Here is a 19107-nt window from a genome sequence, read left to right as displayed (position 1 = left end):
GTTTGTGTCTTGTTAATTCACTTCAAATGCTTTTTCTTACTGCAAAGTATGTTTGGTGAAGCTCTTAAAGGCATGTCTAGAACAGATGTTGCCACTTTTTGGGGTAATTACCCCAACCTATGCCCCCAGTGTTCCCCAGAGGAGTTGAGGCAGTTGCTGACATATTCTTAGGAGCTTTTTTAGGTTCTAGTGTAGATACCACACTACACAGACCTCAAGGCAGGGGTTCCCAAACCTTTTTGTCAGCCAAACGATTTACTTGAAGTACCCCATGCTTTTACATTGTAAAATAAAAAAATCCATCTATTTCAACTAAGATCTGTTGCAGCTTTTTAAGTATAATCAAATACAAGTCATTTCAATGTAAATTATATTAAACTGACTTCGCAGCCTATGATTTGATAATCGCACTAATCTATACCGAGTTTTATTTTGCAGCCTTTTTTTATTCATTTTTGTTACTTTTGATTTAAAGGTACACTAACTTTTTTGTTCAAAATGAACTATTTAAATAATGATTCAATACATCATCAATCGTGTTTTTGTTTTCCCCTGATTCACTATGGTAAGCCTATTATGAGTGTTTATATTTAAAGCTACACTGTGTAGGATTTTCTCCCATCTAGCAGTGAAATTGTTTATGACTACCAACTGAATATTACTTTCTAGCCCCTCCCATTCCAAGGGTGTTTTAACTCCTACGGTGGCCGTATTATTTCAAATCTGCCGGCAGTCGCGAGTAATCTCCCTCTCGCATTCGTCACGGTGCCACTGAGTGTAAAAACGCGAAAGGCGAAGCTTGAATTTCCAGATATGTCCCTCTTTGGCTAATGTATTTTCAAGATGGAGGCGCAACATGGCTGCCGCCATTCGAGCAACTCGCTCGTATGTATTCTAAATGGCAGATTATACGCTTACGAGAATACTTTATTAGTTGGTAGAAGTAATTACACATTAATGAGCACATATCATTTTGAAAGAACAAAGTGTTTTTTGCTAAGAATCAACTTAAAAAATTACACAGTGTAGCTTTAAGATCTGTCGGGATGGTTTTCGCAGGAAATTGCGTACATGCGTCTCTCTACCTTGTGTGTCTTGTCATATCCGTAAATAGAGAACATTTTGTTAAAAGGTTAGTTGTCACAACGAGTGAAGAAAGTTTGACATGGATCAGCTAATTCACATCATGTGTTTAAAACAAGCTGCCGAACAGAGGAGAGTCACAACAGAACGTGACAGAGCTCGTAATAAAACAAGAATCAACATTTGATTGGCTTTTCAGGGATTTAACGTCATAAATTAAAAAATATCAGTGTTTTCAATTTGTCAAAACAACAGCATAAAATATTGCATGCTCAATGACATAATTTTTCGATTTCCATGGCTGTGACCGAAATCGCCCCCCTATACCAGTAAATAGGGCCGTTTGATGGGACAGACACTTATAGTGGCGTCCGAAACCATAGTGGACGTTATCGTGTTCACTCCTTCAAGTGGACTATATTAGTGGAGTAACGTAGGACATAGTGAATGAGGTTATAGGGGGCAATTTCAAACACAGCTCACGTGTTCACAAGTGCTGCCAACCATATTCACACAGAGCCGAAGGTGTTTGTGTCATTTTTTTTTGCTGTGTTTGCATGTGTGTCGGACGATAAGCAAGTCTGTCAACATTGCAGGTTCCTTATCCACCATAAAGAAGCATTCTAATTTCAGCGTGGGCTGATTCCACAGGCCTATCCGTGCCAGATCCCAAACAGTGCAATGAGCTGTGTGTTTGTGTACAGGGAACCGGAGAGTGACGTCAGTGCTCGGCTATGATGAGGGGCTGAAGGAAGTGAGCCAGGAATCGAGACATCAAGATGGGTGTGTGCGGCCTGATCAGTAGATACTCTACAATAATATACGGCGCGATCTGATGCCTATCAAATCCAGTTTCCTGTAGGATTAGCAGTATGTACACACTCAGTTTAGAATCTGGAATGCATTCAGTTGATTAGCAATTTATGAAACCTTGTGCAAAGTGGTCTAGGAGTCCAAATTAAATAGTGTATGGCACCATCATGAGGGATAATGCACAGGGATGAACATTAAAAGACAGTTTCAAAAGTATAGCTACAATCTTTTAACATCTTTAAATATAGTGTGATAAAATTGCTTACAACATATATCGCTGTATGGGCAGACAATGATATAAGCAGCACGCCCTAAGGAAATGTATTGTTTTGTATTTTATATTTTTATTTGTGTGCACTTACATGCAATCTTTCAACTCATGTCATGACCAAGCTGGTTTAACCTGGTAAATTTTGCATGATATCTGCACAAGCTTATGTGACGTGACTCTCCACACAACACTGTGGCAACTCCACCTACAGAATTACAGTGGTAACTGGAAGTAAGTCTGGTTCACCTTTGTCTGATTAAGCCAGATAAAGTTAAGAAGAACTCCTGCGGTGCGGTGTGCTTTTGATGCGACTGACCCGAGGTTGAATCATTCTTTCCCCGTTTCCCATCGCATATCAGCTAGGAGAAAATATACAAAAAGTGGAAATAAATTGCCTAACGTGTATTTTGCAGTGGGACTAAAGTGTTTAAAGTGTAGGGTTAGGACAATAAAACACCATCCGTTTTTATGGTGATTTTAATACATATATATTCACTGTCTGTAAGTAATAGATCATATACTGGCCTACTGAATATTTTATTACATACTGTTTTATAATAATATTACACTACACAGGAGGTGCAAACAGTATCTGTCAATATTTGTACTACATATAAATAGCATCTACTATTTAAAATACTGCCATTTTCACGTAGTGTAATAGCATCCATCGCTCACTTAGTGCAAATAGCCGCTGTCTATTTAATTTTATTGTGGTAAGCATAACTTTGATTGAACCTTTAACATTACTTTAAAAGATTATCAATAATATTGTAAAAATGTGAACAAAAACAGATCATCAAAGTATTTTGGGTGGTTTGGTGCTTGATCAATTTCCAGTGAGTGTATCCAGAGACATGCCTGAACATGCCCTGTGAAGTCTGGCATATGAACAAATAAACAGAAACAGTTTAGTGAACCTTTGGACGATCTAAAAAAAAAAAAAAATTGTTGAGTATCATATTTGATACATCAGGCTTTTATGGCTTATATATGATATAAGAATGAGAATATGGAGCTCACACTCGAGGAGAGAGAGAGAAAAAAACAACATTTTATTCAAGGCCCAAACTAAGCAAAAACATGCAATTTGGTGTAGTTGCTGAAAATGATATGGCCAAAAAGTAAGATGATATTCTGATATCGTGTGATGTAAATCAATGAGATCTTATAGACCACTTAGATAAAATGCACAAATAAACAAAAGATGTATCAACTTTGATACTCACATTTGAACATGATTTTTCTAAAAACATCTGTAAGGATAATCAAGTAAACCCAAGTTGCTTCCGTCCAGTAAGTGTTCATCTTGAAATATTACTGACAATCAGGGCTTGACAATAAATGCGGATGGATTCAGCATTTTCACTCCTATTAACTACTTTGGCGAGTTGGAATTTAAATACATTTCTCGATTGTAGTTCTTTAAAAAGGCATCTGAAATAATAAACTAAGTGCAATTTAGTGTTGTCAAAAATATTGATTTATTCGATACATATTGAAATATCTGAAACTCTTCTAATACTCATTTTCTGCAAAATAGAAATATACGATACCTCTCATCTCTCCATCAATTTTACTCATTCTCACAGATTTTGTGCTCAAACACCCAAAGTGCGGCACATAAAGCCACCTCTTTTTCAGTGATTATTGCGCTTAAACAGTCAAATACACACAAAATAATGTCAAAATGCCAGTCTTGGCGAGTATTCACGTAAACACAGTCAGTTATGTTTTGTGAACGTAAACAGTTGAGAATGAAAACGGTGTAATGGATCAGTGTGTCAGGTTTTAAAGTGACAGCAGCCTAATATATCTGCAGCCAAATTATAAGATATTATTAAAAATACCTATATAGCAGTTTTCCCCATGGTATTGATGTCAAAATTGTGGCCAGTGAAAATGCCGAGTGGCTAGTAACTTTGGAAAACCACTCGCAACAGTGGCTGCGGAGCAAAAAAAGTTAATGTCAAGCCCCGTATACCACGTGTTTAGAATCATACTAAAAGGCCTTTTACTTGCTAAAAATGTATAAACTATCAATCAGATTACAGAAGGCATGTAGCAGATTGTGTACAATAGGTCATTCAGAAAAGTTGATCATGATGATCATTTACTGGATGTACTTGATTACAACTTTATGACCCAAACATTCAACACAAGCCCCCATGTTGGCGAGACACAGGAAAAAATTGTTTATTTTACAAAATATACATAACAAAATACACATAAAACACATTGTATGCGACTAATCATGCTCTCCAAACAATGGAGAACTCAAGAGCATTAAAAGAGTTGGATAAACAGAGGGAGAGACCAGCGCGTAGTAGCGAACGTGGGGGGCCTAATCCTTCCTTGGACACGCCAACACGTCACCAACACTGAGTCACTCTTCATTAATATCAAGAGAAGCGAATACACACTCACACAAATAATGTAAGCAGAGCTCACACACATAGACTGATTCATTAACAGCTTGCTCCCAATCCTAGATTGCCAAGCAAGTGTCCAGATGGCTGGTAAAGCCGGCTCTCTCTCAACAGAACAGCATCCAACAGGAGCGCTCGCTCGCTCGCCATACGGAGCCGAACTGAGGAGGGAGTCCGCCGTTACTCAGAGAGTGACCCAGAACAGCGGATCGAGTGTTTACAGAGCCCGCTTAAGGCTGGTGAAATGATCCCAGGACAGCAAACCGTGGAGAGAGATTTGTCAACAACAGCAGTGCTTAAACATAAGTGACTGGCATGATGCATCTGAAGCAAATGCAATGTCAAAACCAATATATTCCAACTGGTAAAGCAGAAAACCGATTCATTTTTCTACACCACTAAAATAGTTTATTATGCTAGTGTGGAGAATAACCATTGAGTAAGTACCTATGAAAACAATCCTGCAAACAGATCATTACACAAACCTTAAGCAGTCTCCACTTCAAAACTATATTTGGCAACTTGGCCCCAAACCACGTGTGGAAAACGATTGCATTTTAATGAAAACTGGGCGAAGGGAAGTGAAAATCAGTCACAAGACTAAGCTGTTTCCATTACCAAGTGCTAGAAACATCTCAGTGCTACTCGAGTCACGACGTTCCTTGTTTGCAGATGAAGTATAAAGTTGGGAAAAAGGACACAGAGAGAAAATGATCGATCTGCACACTCCCAAAGACTAAGATGAACGGTTGGGCTGATTCCATTTCAGTGAGGAAGTCTTCACTTTCTGTATTTAGTATCCGTACTTGTCGTTCAGATGTGTCCGACCGTCACCAGACTGACCTGTTCAAAACACACACACACACACACAATCATATCTTAGTTCACCCGTTTAAATGTCTAGTCAAAGAAATGCAATGCATTCAACTTTCATAATTTAAAGCAAACTAATGTAGGACAGGACTTTATTTGGTTTACAATAAGGCTATTTTGTTAACATGTGTTACCTGTATATTAGTTAACATTATCTAACAATGAAAATAGCATTCGTTAATCTTAGTTGATGTTAATTTTAACATTTACTATAAATAATATTATTCAATGGACCTGATCTAACATGAACTAACAATGAACAGCTGTATTTTTATTAACTAAGATGATCAAAGATGAATAAATGCTGTAAAAAATGTATAGCTCATTATTAGTTAAATGTTAGTTAATTCCTTAACTAATGAACCTTATATTGTAAAGTGTTACCCTTATTTCTATCCATTAGGGACATTTATCAGGAATGTAAATAGAAAAAATTTCAGATTTTCTGAAGCTGAAAATTTTCCCCATTTAGTCAAGTCAAGTCAAGTATATTTGTATAGCGCTTTTCACAATACAGATTGTATCAAAGCAGCTTCACAGTATTAAATCAAAATAACACAACAGGGTTTGGTTCTAGTGGAAAAAACGTCCACGTTTGGTAAGGCTGATCAATAGTATTATTGATTGATTAAATTAAATTAAATATCCCCAACTGAGCAAGCCAAAGGCAACAATTCTGAAAATGTAAATAAAATCTAATATTCTAAAATTATTCTAATATTCTGTCAACAAGAAAGGATTCACACACAAAGGATTATGGAACATAACAAAGGATATTGTACTGGCAGAAACTGGAAATACATTTTTTTTTAATTTTAAGAAATAAAGAGAACCTTATCTTGTAATAACCCTGTGACTTTAAAGTAAACTCTTTGGCCAGGTATTAATGTGTTTTCCCACAATGCTAATCCTCTGAAATCTTAGAACTGTGTTTGAAATGTCCTAAGATCAAAAAAGCTAATAATCGCTGAAGATAATTTTTTAGTAATCAGCGAGGGCCTGTAAATTGAGATTAAAGTGCCAAGAATGCTTGATTTTCTTGATTTCTATGTTCGGTTTCATATGACTTAATAATATCACAGCCTACAGGGATGAAGAAGGGAAGCTTTGTACCTGATGGAGGAAGCCAAACGCAGTAGTCAGGGTCGTCCTCTGGGTATTGCTTGGACATGGTCACAGGAGGCTAGAAATATATGTGGAAATATAGAAATATATACAAGAAAACCAACTTTCAGTTCAGTTCAGTTTATTTATAAAGCACATTTAAAAACGGCCACTGGCCGACCAAAGTGCTGTACACAAAAAATAGAGCTAATAGAAATTAGTAACACAAATAATAATGAACACAGTTTAAAACAGAACAATCATTATAAGCTAAAAGCAACAGAAAATAAATACGTTTTGAGACATGACTTGAAGTCGATCTAATATAAAGTGGGAGCTTGTTCCACAGTGTGGGGCCAGCCACTTCAAAAGCTCAGTTTGCTCTTGATTTTAGCCACAGATCTAAGACTTCTAGTGGGAGAATATAAATGGAGTAGGGCGGACAGATAAGAAGGTGCTAAATCATTTAAAGATTTATACACCAGTATTAACATTTTATATTCAATTCTGAAATTTATCGGGATCTCAAATTTTCTCTTTCCCTTCAGGAATCTCGCCGCAGCGTTTTGAACAATCTGTAAGCGTGCCGTTTGGGACTTTTATACACCAAAATCAAGGGAGTTGCAATAGTCCAGGCGCGAGGTAATTAGAGCATGGATCACAGTCTCCAACGAGCGCTTGGGAAGATATGATTTTCTCTAGAGAGCAAAGATAGAAAAAGCTGGATCCAATGACAGCACTAATTTGCCTATCGAATTTGAAGGAGCTATCTAACATCACACCTAAATTCCGTACTTGGGGAGAGATAAATAGATCTAGAGATCCAAGGTCAAGATCATGTCTTGGCCTGGTTTCTGAGGAGTCAAAAACAATAACTTCTGTTTTGTCTGAGTTCAAAAATAGGAAATTCTTGGCGAGCCAAGCTTTTACATCCTCAAGACCTGCTGTCAAACTGTCTAGAGCACTCTTATTTTTCCTAGACAAAGGCATATAAATCTGCATGTCATCAGCATAACAGTGAAATTTCCTAAGAATAGAACCCAGAGGAAGATGATGTAGGGAGAATAGGACAGGACCTAAGACAGAACCCTGAGGCACACCGCAAGATACATTTCGGAGGGAAGAGCAGAAACGTCTCATTTTTACAGAGGAACGTCTATTAGTTAAAAAAGACTTGAACCAACTTAAAACCTCGCCCCCTAGGCCAACGCAAGACTCCAGCCGAGAAACGAGAATCGTATGGTCGACAGTATCAAAAGCAGAAGACAAATCTAACATTACTGAAATGACGGAATCTCCCGAATCTGTGCCCATGTAAATATCATTGAGAACTCTCATAAGAGCGGTTTCTGTGCTGTGCAGAGATTTAAACCCTGACTGAAACTTTTCAGAAATATGATTGTCATTTAAGAAGGTCTGAAGCTGTAAAAATATATTTTTTTCCAATACCTTGGAAATAAACGGCACAATGGATATAGGACGAAAGTTAAAGTTAAAGATAAAGATCAACTTTCAATTCAATGTTGTGAATTCAACTTATGGACAAAATTTGAGCAGCGTTTCCTTCCCATGTGTTCAAGAGAACAACATCGTCACTTCTTGGGAAATTGGCGCAGAATATTTGTAATAAAAATGGAAGTTGCTGCAATCGGGGAAGAAACCGTGGTTCTTTTTTCCTCCATCATAAATGACGTGCGTCTCAGAGCGCCAGACGAAACTCAATAAACGCTGTCGTGTTCTCTTGGCGTTCTGACTGTTTTCTATATTAATATATATTTTAAAGTGTAATTTAGTCCAGTGACGCAAAGCTGAATTTTCAGCATCATTACTCCAGTCTTCAGTGTGACATGATCCTTTAGAAGTCAGTCTAATATGTGGATTTGGCGGCTCAGGAAACATTTCTTGTTTTTAGCAAAACAGTTGTTCTTAATGTTTTTGTTGAAACCATGATACATTTCTTTTTTCAGGATTCTTCAAAGAATATAAAGTTCAAAAGCTATTCTAGCTTGCATAGTGACCCCATAATTAATCATATTAACCATGAACATCTCGTCTGACAACCAGAAAATGTCCAAATACTTTGTTCTTCTTCATTTATTAAATATTTTTGTAAAATATTTGGATTGAAAAGTGTTCTTCTGTTTGTTTCTTTGAAATAAATGCCACTTTGTTTGATATTTTGGGGCCACTGTAGGTACAAACCGTTCATGGTTTATTTATCACTTTAGTTAATCTTTGGATGCATCTTACGTCTTGACTCTTGAGGTGAGTCATTTACATAAATACTTACCCTGCTTGGGCCAATAACTTTCTTCTTTGTACTTGTCTTTGTACTCTGATCATTTGAGACATCATGGTCTACTCCTTCTGCTGGTATATGAATCATAATTTAAAACAAAGTGCATCAGATAACTGTCAACCATTATTATTCACTTAAAGGTGAAGTTAGAAGCACCAAATGCAACTGCAATCAATGAAACAATGGAAGAAACTTCATATTTATGCCACAGAATATGTGATTTTCTACCTTTTGGAGCAGAGTCACTTTTGTTTTTGTGAAGATGGGATGACTTGTATTTCTCTTTTTCATGAGATGTAACTATCTTAGCAGGCTGGTCCTCATGGTCTTCTTTCTCTAGACACACAAATATAAATATTTTAGTAAATACATATTAGCTATGAACCTATGGATTACAGGTTAACAAATCTCAAAGGTAGACAACAAATAACACACATTTAACTCATTTCGAGTAGCATAACACTGCCTACTTGTGGTCAGATATAGAATTACACTATACACTCTATACTGCGAATCAAGCATTAGTAATTTTGAGTACCTAAGTACCCAGTGTTTAGACAGAGGGTAGTTATGTTGGTCAAGGTCTAACCATTAGTGTGGTGTGCGCTGTTCGTCTCTGCAGACTGAATAACCTCCATGACACCAGCCTCAGTCTTGTTGTTTTCTTCCTCCTCCTCCTCCTCTTCTTCTTCCTCTTTCTCACCACCAGGGGGCAGTTCCTTCATATTGAAGAGCTCAGGAGGCAGATTGGCTCGCTTTGGGGGTAACGTCTGCTCATTTAGGAGAGAGAGAGAGAGAGAGAGAGAGAGAGAGAGAGACAGAGACAGAGACAGAGAGAGAGAGAGAGAGAGAGAGAGAGAGAGAGAGAGAGAGAGAGAGAGAGAGAGAGAGAGAGAGAGAGAGAGAGAGAGAGAGAGAGACATTTAACTCATTTTTAATAATTTGAAGGTAATTACCCATCAATTGTTTTTATTTCAATTTGGAAAGACTCACTCCTATTGTTCCAGTCTTCAGTTTGAATTTATTCCCTCCTTTCATGGCTCCAAACATAGGTAGAGATAACTTCTTAGGTTTCTCAGAGTCCGTGGACTGACTACTGTAAAAAAATAAATATATATATATAAAAAATCACACATACAGGGCCTTTAGTTAGATTTTTTTCTCAAATTACGTGTTTTTTGTTATGCCATTAAAAATGTTTTTCCGTATTAATGGTTTAATTAAAGAATGTGTAAGAACAATACTATTGCCCTTTAAAATGCGTTTTCCTTCCATTTTCTCCAGAAATTCCGTGTTGTCTGTTTTAATTTTTCTGGATTCTTTTGTTTTGATATAATACACATTTATTAACAAAAACAGTGGTAATCCCATACATGAATAAACTAACAATTTAATTAATCTTTTAAATCTTTTATTGTAATTATCACTTTGAGAAGTACATTCTGCTGTAAAAAAAAAAAAAAGAAAAAAGAAAAAAAAGAGTAATATATCTCTTTCAGAATTTTCATCAAGTTTAAACAAACTTTTATGTTGTTGGGTTGAAGTGAAGACCTTTGAGTTTCTGTGTGTATTTGACGATAGTTTTATCAAATGAAACGTTGTGGAGTGTCCTCATATAATAAGACTGGTATTGTGGTTGAGCAGTACATGCAACAGACGAAACTGTGCCGCTCATTTACTATGAGAACAGAAACTTTTCAAACACTGTGATTTGATTAAGCATAAAGCACTACTTTTGATTTCTTTATCCACATTTTGAGACATTCTGAGTTATAAAGTAAATTACGACTGGATCCTGCGATTCCATTGCCGTTTTTTCCAGAAATAAAAGGGCCCTACAAAACACATAAAACTTCCACACAAATAATTACTGGAATACTATCGCTGGGCCAGAAACAGAATACTTCCCTACTGTATAGTACGCGAAAAACAGTACGCCAACAGAGTAGCATGTCCGAATACATAGTACAGGGTTCCCACATCTTGGTTAATTTCAAATTCAAGGACCTTTCAAGGACTTTCCAATACCCTCAAATTCAAGGACTTAATGTGGGGACACATTTCAAGTGAGAGCAAGGTTACATCCTTTCAGCCTATTTTTGCAATGTTTCACGGTGTGTCTATGAGGTACATAGTAGTTTCGTGCACGCGTGAACGCCATGGCAATGTACAACACAAAGTATCTCACACGTAAATGCGCGTAACTAACGTTAATCAAGCAAGCTAGTGTGCATAGGCCACAAAGTGTTAGCGAAATTACACATTGGTGGACCGGAGGGAAAAATATGGAATTTTTTTCCAGGAAACTTCTTGCACAAAATAAATTCAAGCACTTTCAAGGACCTGTATCTATGTTTGTTTATTTTCAAAAACTTTCCAAGGTCTTGAATTTAATTTTTTCAGATTCACAAATTTTCAAGGATTTCAAGGACCCGTGGGAACCCTGATAGTAGATATTGAAATGCCCAGTGGATGTGGAGGGAACACCGCTCACCCGCCGGGCTGTAATGAGGGCATCTGGGTAGGTTTAGCCAGATCCGCTAGCTTGCGCAGTCTCTGACCTTCCTTCTTCAGCTCAGCTACATGTAAATGAAGCTTCTTTCTCTCCACCCCATCCAGCGCGACCTCACTCCGTACCGCGCTCATGAAAGCATCCAGAGGATCCTCTGTGGAAGAGCTGGAGCCTCCTGAACGAGGACAACAAACAGGGAGTGTAAACTCACACATGACGAAATATGGAGGAAAAGCAGACTTTCACCACCTCACCTTTCCCAGAAGAACTGAGCCTTTTCTCAGTGTCAGCCAGCTCCTTTTCAACCTTGGCCAGTTTGGCTAGCTATGAAAGAATACATGTTACATCAATGCCAGGTACAGCACACACAGGACATGGATAATAATAAACACAAAAGAACTATTCTTTACCAGTGATTCATACGTATCAGGACGCTCCTGAATCTTTCCGGCCTTCTTCATGCGCTCCTTCCTCTTCTTCTCCACCACACCTGTCCGGTCAAGGAACGTGTCATCATCACTGTCATAAAAATCTTCATCTTCCCAGTTCTTCTTCTTGCGTTTGCGGGACACTGTAAAGAGATAAAATATTTGTGAGTGGGCAAGTCTATTGACCGGTCAGCATTATAATATAAATATAAATATCTAGTTGAGTCATGAAACTGTATACAGCGCAGGCTGAGCGGTCCTTTACATGCGATCTGCATGCATAGTGTTATCACAATACTGGAATTTCTCACTTCGATACAAAATATCGATACTTGATCCCATTTTCAAATTATCTCATAATTTTTTTGTCCATCCATTGAAAGTCTAGGTAATCAATATTTTCAAGCTTCAAAAAGTACAAGACACAGCGTAACAGTAATCCATAAGAATGGAGCGGTTTAATCCAAGTCTTATGACGAGACATGATCGCTTTATATGATGAACAGATTTTAATTTAGGCTTTTATTCACATTGATCAATTACCCTTACAATAGGGCTGCTCGATTATGGAAAAAATCATAATTACGATTATTTTGGTCAGTATTGAAATCACGATTATGTAACACGATTATTTCACATGACTTTGGGAACGTGTTGCATTTATTAAAAAGACACAGTAACACTTTACAATAATGTTAATTAGTTAAAGTCCCCATGAAATCAAAATTGACCCTATTTACTTTGTTAGCGCATATTACTAGTCTTGTGGTGAACAATTAATCCGTGCAAGAAAATATTTTAAAAAATTTTTTTTTACCATGGTAATCTTTAATCAAAATCTGAAAATGCCCCTCCCCTCTGCATTGGAGGACCTTCTCTGATGACGTAGGTTTGAGGAATTGGTTTGGGCAACGCTTAACCACTCCCCTCAAACCGACCGTTAGTCTGTTATGAGCAGAGATGGAGAGGAGGAGCGCTAGAGTAAAACCCTGCCCTCTGTTCAATATTCCTTTTCACTGGGAAATACGTCATAACACTGGAGAAAAGTCGTTTGCAACTTCCGGTTCACGGGGACTTTAACATTAGTTAATGTATTAACTAACATGAACTAACAATGAGAAATACATTTGTTACAGTATTTATTCATATTTTTTAATGTTAGTTAATAAAAATACAGCTGTTCATTGTTTGTTCATGTTAGTTCACAGTGCATTAACTAATGTTAACAAATACAACCTTTAATTTGAATAACGTATTAGTAAATGGTGAAATTAATATTAACTAAGATTATTAAATGCTGTAGAAGTATTGTTCATTATTAGTTAATGTTAACTAAAGTAATGCTAATTAATGAACCTTATTGTAAAGTGTTACCAAAGACACCTTTCAACAATTCTTAAAAAATCGAAATTTGAACATTGATTGTACTTTTTAAACTGTAAAAAAAAAAAAAAAAAATTATATATATATAACAGATAATACTTCAATGAGTATTTTAATAATTCCCGCAGGTCTACCACTTATAATGCGGGAAATTCCCCCACAAACATTGATTCACTTTAGCATGTAGATTGTATGAGTATCCTAAATTAATACACACAGATTATAAAATCAAATCAATAATTTTAAAACTTTATCTAAGACGCAATTTCACAAACCGCGTGAGTGTTCAGCGGTGCTGCATCTTCTCTCTCTCTCGTCTCTCTGAATGGGTTGGACAAGGCAAACGTCGAAACTACACTTTCGCGTTTAGGAGTTGGGACATGACGGAATTGTCAGTTGCACAATCGGACCAGCATTGCATCGTAACTAAAGTTTATCATTTTCACTTCTTTTTAAGTCTTATCAGTTTAAACATTCAAGCTGAGAGAGTTTATGGCATCGGGAGGGGCGGATGTCATTCAGAACACAAAACAAAATTAGAGCGTTCTTTCAAAACAGAACATGGCAAAATAATCGTTTTTACTCGATTGTACTATTTTGGTGATCGTTGGGAGCCAAAATCGAAATCGAAATTCAATTAATTGCACAGCCCTACCTTACAATTATCTCTCCTAAATGTTTGCTCACTCAATGTATTTGTGTTTTTACAATGGGATAATTTTGTTTGACTTAAAGTCACTTAATATAAAGTGGGACCATTTTTTTTAAACAAATGGTTTATTTGACAGCTCCATTAGTCTGAGTTCAGTCCTGAATCTGCTTTGGCGATGCCTACCTGCTTCCTGTCTCAGAAGACCTCGAGCCTCCAGGATCCGGCAGGCCTCTAAACAGCACTGGACGGCAGCGTCTTTCTTCTTCCCTGTGTGGGTCACCTCAGACATCAGCTGCCTGCCCATGGCATCATCCACCGGCAACCTAAAACACACCGAAATATATTATAAATATCCAAATAAATGTCATCAAAATCACCTGTATCATTTATTAATAAGTGGAAATTGTATAGCCACTGAACACTGAACTGGTGCTAAACGGCTAAAAAACCAAAAAAGGTAGTTTGGCTACAAATAGAGATGAAGTGATTACTTAATTCTGCAGAGCCAAGAGCCATGGCCTTTCTCTTCATATTCAAACTCTAGTTCTTCTCCTGCAATGAAAATAAACAGTTAAATCCATGCATGTGACTTCACGGATGTGTGTGGTAAGGAAATGTATTACATTTAAGGGTACGTTTTTCCTTTGCGTGTTTTTGAAAAGTTTAGAGTACAGACGACAACGTTATCAAAACGATCCCACGAAAACGACTAAAAATGCTGTGTTCTGCTGCCAGGCCTGTAGTTGGCGATATCACTTTGTAAAGAAACACTACGTGTCTATACATAGTTCCCACAGGCCAATTAATGTCACGTGACCTCCCCGGAGACGCCATCTTTGATGGCATAAGCTGCTGTGTTTACAAAGTTTTACAAGCAAATTTCGAATATTTCTTTCTGTTTATGTTACGAAAATCTTGAAGAGACAAAGTGACAGAGATTATAAAGAGACTCTATTAACACAAGACAGAGAGAGGTACAATGCGAAAATTTCAGTCATAAATGGTGTGGATCCGTATGCGCTAACGAAGGAAGCACTGAGCACTGATTATCCAGCTTTGCCTCAGATACAGTATTATCATCATGTGTACCATTATCTGGTATTGAACCGAAACGGTACGGACGTCACGGTTCGGTGCATGAATATACACAGTATAAAAATAAATAAAACTCGCGTGCAAATTAATTAATGTAATGCGGAACTGCTGGAATGTGTGTGTGTGCGTGCGTGTGTGAGTGAGTGAGAGGCGCGGCCGCGATCGAACAGTGGAAAAAATGTTGTTTTTGTCTGTTTTTAATACCTTGTCATTTTGTTCATACAGGACATCATTCAAACTGCAAAGTGTTAACTTATATTTGCGTACACTCGCAATAAAACACAAAATTGTGCTTTTGTCAAACTGTAAACTACAACTGTCACCCAACCAAAATCTGACACAAAGTGCTCTGAGCAAATTCTTGCGTGTTTTGAGGGAGTTTCTTTCCTGTTTATCCTCGCCAGCCATAACCTCCGTCGTTGTTCTGACAAAAGCTTAGTCTTCTCACATTCATGAAGTCTAATGACGGGTATACTGTAAAATCCAAATTTAAATGAACCTCCGGCACGATTTGAACATCCATTGACCCAGCAGGAGATGACCATTTTCACTTTTTATCACGAAATTAACTCGTTTCAGCTTCTTCTTCTAATGTTCTGCCCACAGCATGCCCACAGAAATGGCGCAGGGTCGGCAAATGCCCGTATGTTGTGACGTCATGTAGGAACTATGTATAGACTGGCCACATAATACGCATACATTTTGTAGTTTACACAGAGACGATAATGGTTTCTTTTTCAAAAACTTGCAACTCGTCCAAGCCTGCAAAACGTGGCTGTCGTGAAAACGAACGGCCAACAGAAAAGTTTTCTGTTTTTTAGTTAAAGGCGATGTTGTATAAACACCCCCTTAGTCTAACTTAAGTTCATATTTTACCTTCTCTATCATAGAAGCCCTGTAAGGCCTTTTTAGGATCTTTTAAGTAAGCTGCTTCCTGATCCTCCTGGAATTCTGTGGCAAACGGATTCTCCTCATTCTCATCCTCTTCTGGCACTGCCTCTTCATCTGAAAAAACAAACAAAGACAAAGTGTAAGTTCACAACAAACACTCACGTAGTGCTAACGGATCGAGGATCATCTGTTCTCATTGTTACCCATTCCCCACGAGCAGCCAGTGTCTTCTGAGGAGCTTCTCGTCATAGCGCTGGATTCACTCTCCTCTTTCTCTTCTTCCTCCTCATCTGAGCCATCTCCCAGCATCCTCTTCTCCAGCGCTTCTTTCTGTTTTCTAGCACGTTCTCTGAGCTCTGTCACCGTCAGCTCAGATTCTGCTTCTTCGTCAAACTCTGGACCCTGGGAAAACACGTAATCTGGTATAATTGATGTTCACGTTCAAGCAATATGAGCATGAGATAAATCTATTATGAATACTGGTAACATGTTATTTACTTAACTAAAAATAATAAAAATAAAACAATATAATAATTATCAGGTTAACATACAGTATCATTAGTTAGTTGGTGTACATTCAAATAAAATAAAAATAAAATAATGTCAGAACTTCATTAACTGCTGGACTTTTAGTTACAAAAATATAACATAATATTGGTAACTACAGTTTCTGGTGGAACCATAGTTACTACATCTATGTTACTATTGTAAAGACACAAAAAATGCAATGTATTATGAACAAGTATAATGTCAATACCTTGGTGAATTAATCTGGTAATCATTCAGTATCATGGTAAATATCAGTAGACCAATAACACTTAAAACAAATATCAGTCCCACTTTATATTAAGTGGCTTTAAGTACTATGTACTTACATCTAAAAATAAGTACAATTACTTATTGTGTTCATGTTGTATTGTAAAACGCATTGCTGCTATTGAGGTGTGACACGGGTAAGGTTAGGGACAGGTGTGGTGGATTGGGTATCTTTAGATTACCATGTAAAAACATGTATGTCCACAATAAGTCCATTGTTTCAAATTATTAATTTCAATGTTAGTACATAGTAGTTAAAGCCACTTAATATAAAGTGGGACCCAAATATCTCTCTTTAAACAGTTTAAGAAGTTTTTAAAATATTTTTTAGCTATCCCAAACAGTTGATGCCCAATTGATTTCAATAGTATTATTATATATTTTTTTTTAATGGCTACCATCAATGTCTGGCTACTGACATTCCTCAAAATATCTCCTTTTGTGATCGGCAAAAGAAAGAAACTCACACAGGTTTGGATTGGAACAACTTGAGGGTGAGTAAATGATGACAGAATTTTCCTTTTTGGGTGAACTATCCCTTTAAGAAATACATACCTGCAGAATAAAGAGTCTCGTGCTTCCCCCGAACTTTATAACATGTCCCACTCGGAGCCTTATGTATGTTTTAGGGGGTATTTTGTTCTTATTCACAAAAGTCCCATGAGTGCTGCCCAGATCATAGGCATAGAAGCCCTTGTCCTCTCCCAGGCCCCCGTCCTGCCCGGCTGTGCCCCGGTACTGAACCACGGCGTGATAGCGGGAGATAGACGGATGCTCCAGAGACACGTCACACACCGGCAGCCGACCCACCACGAAGTAACTCCTCTGGGTCAGCGGGACCGCGTCTAGTATCGCCCCGTTTTTCAGCAGCTCGAACGAGTAGCTGATGTCAGGAACAGATCCCCACGGGGGCTCGGTGTACGGGACAGGAGGAAACTTGCCCGCCGGAGGTAGTCTGGCAGTGATCTTGGGTCTGGTGTCTTTTGGTTTGGGCTGGACCTGGGTCAATGACATGACATGCATCTTTTTGTGTCCAAGTGCATTATTTCCTTTTAAACTAATTTGATAAACTGTTTCCAACATTGATAATAAATCAGCATATTAGAATGATTTCTGAAGGATCATGTGACACTGAAGACTGGAGAAATGGCTGATGAAAATTCAGATTTGCATCACAGAAATAGATTATATTTTAAAGTACATTAGAATAGAAAACCATTATTTGAAATTGTAAGAATATTTCACAATATTATTGTTTTTCTTCTGTATTTTTGATAAAATAAATGCATCCTTGATGAGCATTAGAGACTTAGTTCTTTCAAAAACATTAAAAATGGTAATGTTTCAAACTTTTGACCGGTACTGTATATCACTTTATTCTATAAAACCTACTTAGTTTGAATTCATTTTTTTAGTATATTTAAATAATACATATCATTTCTATGTTTCGTTATCTTAAACCCCCAAGATGTCAGGTGGTGCAACTGTCTGAACAAATGAACAGATTCAGAAAACTATTTAATATTGTGTCCTAAAAACACAAAATTGAAAACTAAATGCTATATCATCATTTAAGGTTTGAAACCTTTCATATAAACACATTTTTTTTTAAAATATCAGTAGTATTAAAGCTGTTGAGATAATTGAACAACTTTTTTGTCCAGCAATTTGTATGTCCTCAAATGTCAGGGTGACACAACTGCAAACATGGCTCTTATTATGATTTGACAAGGCAATAACAGTAAAGATGATACATGATAATGCATCATCCAGAGGAGCCCAAATAATCCTTGTGGCAGAGTGAAAAGGTTAGTCGATCTCTCTCAAATCCTGGTTAAAACTGCTCATTTCAAGTATGGGAAGGTTGGTACACTTTCCATGTCAGGTGGCACAACTACAGTATGCATACATACAAATATTTGGTTGTACCGCCTGACATAAAAATAGTCAAAATATTAATTTAAACACTTTGAAATGTTATTTAACAAGCAAAATTGAAATAAAATGATTTTTATTTGTCAATGACCCACCTTCTGTGCCTCAGCTCTCTCGGATGATGGATGATCGGATGGGTCTGTCTGAGTGTCTGTCGGCTGGTGTTTAGTAATAAGATGTGTGTCTTTATTCTCTGATTTTAATTCTTCAGTGAGTTTCTTGGTTGAGTTTGATCCTCCTGGTTTCCTCACCGTGAGAGATGGAGCCGCGAAAATAACCGGTTTCTTAAAAGGATCATCTGTGTTTTCATTAGTGCTGGTGATGTGCTGTTTGCTATCACAGGTAGGGTCCAAACTCTTCTCTGTTTCTATTTCAGTTTTATTATTTTCTATTTGCTCGCTGCGTTCAGATTCCATCGTGTGTTCAGTAACCGACATGGTGTGTTTGGTGTAACACTTTTATGATTCCGTTCCTGTACTCTTGAATTAATGTCATTCTTATTAAAAATTCTTATTTTGTTCAT

At 37.3% G+C, this 19107-nt stretch overlaps 1 protein-coding gene across 5 annotated transcripts; it reads right to left on the bottom strand.

The window, feature by feature from the left end:
* Positions 1-3197: 3197 nt before the first annotated feature.
* Positions 3198-19032, bottom strand: slc4a1ap (solute carrier family 4 member 1 adaptor protein). Of its 5 annotated transcripts, none has more exons than XM_079853648.1 (15): positions 18680-19032; positions 17205-17648; positions 16037-16235; positions 15819-15947; positions 14339-14399; positions 14031-14170; positions 11795-11955; positions 11639-11708; positions 11367-11559; positions 9866-9968; positions 9462-9642; positions 9101-9208; positions 8864-8943; positions 6583-6652; positions 3198-5439 (listed from the first exon to the last, which is right to left on the bottom strand). In XM_079853648.1, the coding sequence occupies exons 1-15, from the start codon at positions 19019-19021 to the stop codon at positions 5390-5392; spliced, it is 2331 nt and encodes a 776-aa protein (XP_079709774.1). In that variant the 5' UTR covers positions 19022-19032; the 3' UTR covers positions 3198-5389. The 5 variants fall into 5 exon arrangements, with proteins under 5 accessions (XP_079709774.1, XP_079709775.1, XP_079709776.1 ...); XM_079853649.1 differs by having other exon boundaries at positions 8864-8940; XM_079853650.1 differs by having other exon boundaries at positions 9866-9965; positions 18680-19029.
* Positions 19033-19107: the final 75 nt, after the last annotated feature.

The sequence above is a fragment of the Squalius cephalus genome (genome assembly GCF_949319135.1).
Source record: "Squalius cephalus genome assembly, chromosome: 20".
Lineage (NCBI taxonomy): Eukaryota > Metazoa > Chordata > Actinopteri > Cypriniformes > Leuciscidae > Squalius > Squalius cephalus.
The sequence above is the reverse complement of the archived record's forward strand: the minus strand, read 5'-3'. Positions and strand labels throughout refer to the sequence as shown.

Coding starts and splice junctions, on each gene's coding strand:
- slc4a1ap (XM_079853648.1), bottom strand. CDS start 19,021: ATGTCGGTTACTGAACACACGATGGAATCTGAACGCAGCGAGCAAATA. Junction 11,560..11,638: donor GCTCAGTTCTTCTGGGAAAG/GTGAGGTGGTGA, acceptor GTCCTCGTTCAG/GAGGCTCCAGCTCTTCCACA. Junction 9,969..11,366: donor CCCTCATTACAGCCCGGCGG/GTGAGCGGTGTT, acceptor ATTTTTTTACAG/TAGTCAGTCCACGGACTCTG.